This window comes from Etheostoma cragini, chromosome 1, assembly GCF_013103735.1.
Source record: "Etheostoma cragini isolate CJK2018 chromosome 1, CSU_Ecrag_1.0, whole genome shotgun sequence".
NCBI lineage: Eukaryota > Metazoa > Chordata > Actinopteri > Perciformes > Percidae > Etheostoma > Etheostoma cragini.
In genome coordinates, this window is record NC_048407.1 from 34,287,161 (window position 1) to 34,294,484 (window position 7,324).

Genomic DNA, 7,324 nt, shown 5'->3' on the forward strand with positions numbered 1-7,324 from the left:
AGCATGTGGCCCTGCTGAGGGGTTATGGAAGACCAGGATGCTATCAGCCTGTGGCCCTGCTGAGGGGTTATGGAAGACAAGGATGCTGCAATAGCGGCCTTCAGCTCTTCTGCATTGTTCGGTCTCCTGTCTTTCATCTTTCTCTTGGCAATGCCCCATAGATTCTCTATGGGGTTCAGGTCTGAAGAGTAACAGTAATCCCATGATCATTGACCCAGGTTTTGGTACTTTTGGCCGTGTGCTGTCCTGCTGAAAATTTAAGTCAGCATCTCCATAAAGCTCGTCAGCTGAAGGAAGCATAAAGTACTCTTAAATGTCCTGGTAGACGGCTGCGCTGATTCTGGACTTAATAAAGCACAGTGGACCACCACCAGCAGATGACATGGCTCCCCAAACCAACACAGACTGGGGAAACTTCACACTGGACTTCAAGCATCTTGGATTGTGTGCCTCTCCATTCTTCCTCCAGACTCTGGGACCTTGGTTTCCAAATCAATCAATCAATCAATCAATCAAGATGTATTTATATAGCACTACCAGCAGGGTCCAAAGTGCTTGACTAAATGAGTAAAATCAAAACCGAAAACAGAAAGAGTGAACACATAGAGTGAATAGAGTGGCCAGCCCACCACCTCGACCTGACACTCTGGGAGAGTTGAGGAAAGAACAGCTGGGGGGGAGGAGCTCCGAGAAGGCGCTGTCATCACCTGGTTTCAGCCAGGTTTCCGTCAACAACAAACAAACAACAAAAAAAGTCATTCGATATAAAAGTCTTTCTTGTGAGAGATCTAGTATTGATCAGTGCCATGCGTATTGGGCACCTTTCAGTCTGTCAGGAAGCACGACTGAGCTGGAGTAGATTCCCATGCACACAGCCTCGCTTGGGGCGCTTCCTTTTCCAGCAGCGGGAAGATGGGCACTCGGAGTCCGGTACAGTCTGCCAGAGCCACCGGTAACTGTATACCGGAGAAGGCCGTGGATTGCAACCGATGAACTCCACGGAAGATCGGACACATGGAGGGCCCAGATCGCAGGTGGAGGATGATGCCAGGTATGCCCTGAGCCTGACACGTACTCCTCCTGTCTTGCCGCGTCTCCTGCGGGGATTTTTGCGGAGCGGCAGACAGGCCTGACTCCGTAGGTAGGCTGGAATGGACGCCAGGAAGGGCGGCGGCGGCGTACCTAACTGACGGTCAGAGCCGTAGATCGGAACAAGCGGAGTCAAGCGGTCTTACACCTGCAGCAGTGACATGTTTCGAGTAGTAACAGTAAAAACAGGCAAACCAACGACAATCCCAGCAGAGGTAAACGGCGAGACACACACAGCAGCGCCATCTTGTTCCAACCAATGCCACAAAGCTGCCTTGAACTGCAAAGAAGCTCTCTCGAGATGCAGAATGTTCTCTCATCAGAAAAGAGCACTTTGGACCACTGAGAAACAGACCAGTTCTTGTTTTCTTTAGCCCAGGTAAGACACTTCTGACGTTGTTTCTTGTTCAGGAGCGGCTTGACAAGAGGAATACGACATTCGAAGCCCAGGTCCAGGACCCGTCTGTGTGTGGTGGGTCTTGATGCAGTAACTCCAACTTCATTTTAACAGCCACATTAAGACAATTACAAAGTCAGCCTACTATCACCTCAAGAACATATCAAGGGTTAAAGGACTTATGTGTCAACAGGATTTGGAAAAACTTGTCCATGCTTTCATATTCAGTAGACTTGACTACTGTAACGGGGTCTTTACAGGTCTCCCTAAAAAATCAATCAGACAGCTGCAGCTGATTCAGAATGGTGCTGCTCCAGTCCTCACTAAGACCAAGAAACTGGATCACATCACTCCAGTTCTGAAGTCTTGACACTGGCTTCCTGTACTTCAAAGAATTGATTTCAAAGTACTTTTGCTAGTTTATAAATCACTAAATGGTTTAGGACCAAAATACATTTCTGATCTGCTACTACACTACGAACCACCAGGACCTCTCAGGTCATCTGGGACAGGTCTGCTACTACACTATGACCCCCCCCAGACCTCTCAGGTCATCTCGGACAGGTCTGCTACTACACTATGACCCCCCAGACCTCTCAGGTCATCTGGGACAGGTCTACTACACTATGACCCCCCCAGACCTCTCAGGTCATCTGGGACAGGTCTACTCTCTGTCCCCAGAGTCAGAACTAAACAGGGTGAAGCAGCTTTCAGTTTCTATGCTCCTCATATCTGGAATAAACGCCCAGAAACCTGTAGATCCGCTGCTACTCTCAGTTCTTTTAAATCAAGGCTGAAGATCTTTCTTTTTGATGTTGCCTTTCTTGAAATGACTCATTTCTTTAACGAACAGAGACGGGTGAGTGACGCACTGAAAAGTGCACGAAAATTCTGCTGCCAGGGGCCAGATAAAAGCTAACAGTAAAAATATCATTGATATTTTCCTTCTTTCAGGGACAGAACTGAGTGACATAACTTCCCCAAGCGGGGAACAGTAGATGTGTTCTGAAACCATTACATTTCTTATGCTGCACTGTAACTTTTAATAAACTCCCAGAAACCTGTAGATCAACTGCAACTCTCAGTTCTTTTAAATCAAGGCTGAAGACCTTTCTTTTTGATGATTCTTTTAATGTTTAATTTCTTATGTTGCACTGTAACTTTTATTCTTGTGTTTTATGTGTCTTAATGTTTCTATTTTTAATTCACGTGTTTTATCTGTTTTTATTTTTTAACAGATTTTGTGTAAAGCACTTTGAATTGCCCTGTTGCTGAAATGTGTTCTACAGATAAAGCTGCCTTTCCTTGCCTATTAATCTGTATTATTCTGTATTATTAATGTATTATTCTGTATTATTCTGTATTATTAATGTATTATTCTGTATTATTGAGGTATTCATCTGTAATATGTATTATTAATGTATTACTCTGTATTATTCTGTATTGTTCTGTATTATTAATGTATTATTTTGTATTATTCTGTATTGTTCTGTATTATTAATGTATTATTCTGTGTTAACAATGTATTCATCTGTATTATTATGTATTATTAATGTATTATTCTGTATTGTCATGTATTATTAATGTATTCTTCTGTATTCTTCTGTATTAATAATGTATTAATAATGTATAATTATGTATTATTCTGTGTAGATGGAGGGTTACTGACGTTGATCCTCTGCTCCGTGTTGTTGTAGACCGACGAGAAGTCGGGCGCCGAGCAGTCGGCCTAGCAACACACAGGAAATCACAGATATTAATATCAAATCTACAGGAAATTACAGATATTAATATCTAATCTACAGGAAATCACAGATATTAATTTCAAATCTACAGAAAATCACAGATATTAATATCTAATCTACAGGAAATCACAGATATTAATATCAAATCTAAAGGACATCACAGATATTAATATCAAATCTAAAGGAAATCACAGATATTAATATATAATCTAAAGGACATCACAGATATTAATATCAAATCTAAAGGAAATCATAGATATTAAATATAAAATGGTCACTCTGTAATATTATATTATATTTAATATTCAGATATTAAATATAAAACCTATATTGTATGTATATTACATTTATATAATATGATATTAATATATTTAATATTTTTAATACTTACCTTGAAGTACTGCACTTTGAGCAGCTCGGCCCCGGCCTCCCCCGACGAGCTGATGAGACACAACGGCTCGCCTCTCGAGTCTGGAACCACAGGATTCAAATAACTTTATTCACACAACGCACAACAAAGGTCATGTGGTGCAGAATAAAGGTCAAGTGTTCAAGGAGAGGCTGTGACCTTTGAACTCCAGGCACTTCATGGCAATCCTGTTGATGAAGGTCGTGGCGACCATGTCGTACTGCTTCACCTGCGTGTTGATGCCCAAGTGAGCCACCTGAAAGACCAGGAACGGCACCTGGACCTGGTCTCTGGGCTTCGTCAGGGTCAGCAGCACCTGCACAGGTAGAGAGAAACAAGTCCATCAGCAACACCTGCACAGGTAGAGAGAAACAAGTCATTAAGCAGCACCTGCACAGGTAGAGAGAAACAAGTCCTTCAGCAGCACCTGCCCAGGTAGAGAGAAACAAGTCCATCAGCAACACCTGCACAGGTAGAGAGAAACAAGTCCTTCAGCAGCACCTGCACAGGTAGAGAGAAACAAGTCCTTCAGCAGCACCTGCACACTAAAAATACTCTCGTAAAAGTAGAAGTACTGATTTAACTTCTTTACTCAAGTAAAAGTAACAAAGTACAGGCTTGGATATTTACTGGACACGGAGGACACGCTCTTTATATGCTGTTGGCTACAGTGGACACGGAGGACATGTCTTTATATGCTGTTGGCTACAGTGGACACGGAGGACATGTCTTTATATGCTGTTGGCTACAGTGGACACAGAGAACATGGTCTTTATATGCTGTTGGCTACAGTGGACAAAGAGGACATGTCTTTATAAGCTTTTGGCTACATGGGACACGGAGGACATGTCTTTATATGCTGTTGGCTAAAGTGAACACGGAGGACATGTCTTTATATGCTGTTGGCTACATGGGACACGGAGGACATGCTCTTTATATGCTGTTGGCTACAGTGGACACGGAGGACATGGTCTTTATTCAATTTTCAATTCAATTCAATTCAATTTTATTTATAGTATCAATTCATAACAAGAGTTATCTCAAGACACTTTACAGATAGACCACACTCCAGAATTTACATGGACCCAACAGTTCTAGTAGTCTCCTCCAGAGCAAGCAACAGTGCAACAGTGGCGAGGAAAAACTTCCTTTAAGGCAGAAACCTCGGTCAGACCCAGGCTCTTGGTAGGCGGTGTCTGACGACCGGTTGGGGTTAGAATGAAGAGTGGAAATAACAAAAATAGAAAGAAATAGTAGTTGGTAGCAGTTCTTTGTAGTAGTTCATGGCATGGCAGGACGCTGTGCAGCATTACAAGGCACAGCAGGACGTAGCAGGGCACTGCAGTGTAGCAGTAGAACATGGCATCACAGAACGTGGACACAGAACTTTAAATGCTGCTGGCTACAGTGGACACGGAGGACATGTCTTTATATGCTGTTGGCTACAGTGGACACAGAGGACATGCTCTTTATATGCTCTTGGCTACAGTGGACACAGAGGACATGTCTTTATATGCTGTTGGCTACAGTGGACACGGAGGACATGTCTTTATATGCTGTTGGCTACAGTGGACATGGAGGACATGTCTTTATATGCTGTTGGCTACATGGGACACAGAGGACATGTATTTATATGCAGTTGGTTACATGGGACACGGAGGAAATGTCTTTATATGCCGTTGGCTACAGTGGACACGGAGGACATGGTTAGCTACAATGGACACGGAGGACATGTCTTTATATGCTGTTGGCCACATGGGACACGGAGGACACGCTTTTTATATTTTCGGGTTTCTTACCTCTTTTATTTCAAAGTTGAGCAGAACGTTGACGGTGTTTTCGGGCGGAGCTTCGTTATGGTTAGACGCCAACTCTCGGCCAGGTAACACCTCAACCTGCTGCTTCTCTGGAGGAACACGCAGATGATGTCACAACGTCTCCTCGTCTGATTGACTAAAGGTGAGACTAACCAAAGGTCCTAATGGCACGTCTTGTCTTAATTAATGGTCTTAAAGTCTCCTTAATGTCTCCTAGATGTCTCCTAAATGTCTCCTAGATGTTTCCTAGATGTCCCATGATGCACTGGGGGACGTTACCTTGAGTGGGGTGTCTCGGGGCGTCCCTTCTAATGTCTCTGCTTCCCTCCCCGATGTTCTCCACCAGGATCTTCATCAGCACCGCAAGGTCTTCCTCACCCAGACTCATCTGAAGGAAAATCAGCTGAGTCACTCTGAGGAACACCAAACTTTACTCTGAAAATCAGCTGAGTCACTCTGAGGAACACCACACTTTACTCTGAAAATCAGCTGAGTCACTCTGAGGAACACCACACTTTACTCTGAAAATCAGCAGAGTCACTCTGAGGAACACCACACTTTACTCTGAAAATCAGCTGAGTCACTCTGAGGAACACCACACTTTACTCTGAAAATCAGCTGAGTCCCTCTGAGGAACACCACACTTTACTCTGAAAATCAGCTGAGTCACTCTGAGGAACACCACACTTTACTCTGAAAATCAGCTGAGTCACTCTGAGGAACACCACACTTTACTCTAAAAATCAGCTGAGTCACTCTGAGGAACACCACACTTTACTCTGAAAATCAGCTGAGTCACTCTGAGGAACACCACACGTCACTGCACTTTACTTTAAATCTGCTGAGTCACAGTTTATTTGCACTGACCAATGACAAGCAAAAAAAACAGGTTGCACCTCCTGATTGGTTCCCAGATTTCAAAACATGGCGGCTTGTTAGTAAGCTTTTCTGTGATTGTAGTGTTCCGGGAATGCATTGCTTTGTGTGAAAAACTGCTGAGTCACAGTTGAGAAAGCACATACATTAAGGGAGCGCAGCTCTCCCTGGACCTGGACTCCGGGGATCCGGGTGAACCAGGAAGTAGACAGGTTCCTGGTGACGGAAAGCTCCAAGTTAATTGGCTGCAGCATCTGGATGTCGAGGTGGGCGGAGCTCCGCGGCATCAGCGTTGTCCTAAAAACATCAGGAGAGAACGTGTGAGTGACAGCTGGCAGAAGGTCATTAGTGTTAATTCTATTAATTAGAGTCATTAGTATTAATTCTATTAATTAGAGTCATTAGTATTAACTATATTAATTAGAGTCATTTGTATTAATTATATTAATTAGAGTGGAATAATACCAAGAATGGTATATATAATAATATTATTATTACCTGGAGAGTTTGAGCTGCGTGAGCTGCACATCCATCTGGTCGACGACGGCGGGCAGCGCGAAGCCGTCGGCCGACAGCAGAGAGAAGCTGTTGGCCACCGTGAGGAGCCCTAGGTCCATCACCAGTGCATTGTGGGAGCTGGAGGACTGGGGGATGATGATGAGCGGAGCTTTCAGCCTGATGTCCATGGACAGACGGAAGCTCTTCTGGGCCAGACCGCGCACGCTGGACGCCGCCTTCTCCGCCGCCTGGACCGTCGCCGCGCTCACCGCCGCTTTGGCCGCCTGGAAGTTATCCACGAACACCTGGGGGGAGGTCACATGACCAGGAGGGTTACACACAATCACATGACCAGGAGGCGTTCACTGACACGTAGACAATTTTTTATTTTTTTGTTTTTGAAACAAAGATGAAGTTCATTTTGAAGGAGGAAGTGATGTCACGCAGGCAGATGTCATGTGACGGGGGGGGGGGGGGGGGGGGGGGGGGGGGG

General features: G+C 44.4%; 1 protein-coding gene across 1 annotated transcript in view; it reads right to left on the bottom strand.

Moving 5' to 3' along the window:
- LOC117956400 (vacuolar protein sorting-associated protein 13C-like) overlaps nucleotides 1-7,324 on the bottom strand; it is a 61,646-nt gene that overhangs the window by 29,167 nt on the left and 25,155 nt on the right. The window contains exons 24-30 of the mRNA XM_034891476.1: nucleotides 6,832-7,136; nucleotides 6,480-6,630; nucleotides 5,737-5,845; nucleotides 5,440-5,546; nucleotides 3,800-3,956; nucleotides 3,623-3,702; nucleotides 3,156-3,215 (exon numbers count right to left, since the gene is read on the bottom strand). Coding sequence (XP_034747367.1) covers nucleotides 3,156-3,215; nucleotides 3,623-3,702; nucleotides 3,800-3,956; nucleotides 5,440-5,546; nucleotides 5,737-5,845; nucleotides 6,480-6,630; nucleotides 6,832-7,136 — 969 coding nt within the window. The remainder of the gene's footprint in view (nucleotides 1-3,155; nucleotides 3,216-3,622; nucleotides 3,703-3,799; nucleotides 3,957-5,439; nucleotides 5,547-5,736; nucleotides 5,846-6,479; nucleotides 6,631-6,831; nucleotides 7,137-7,324) is intronic.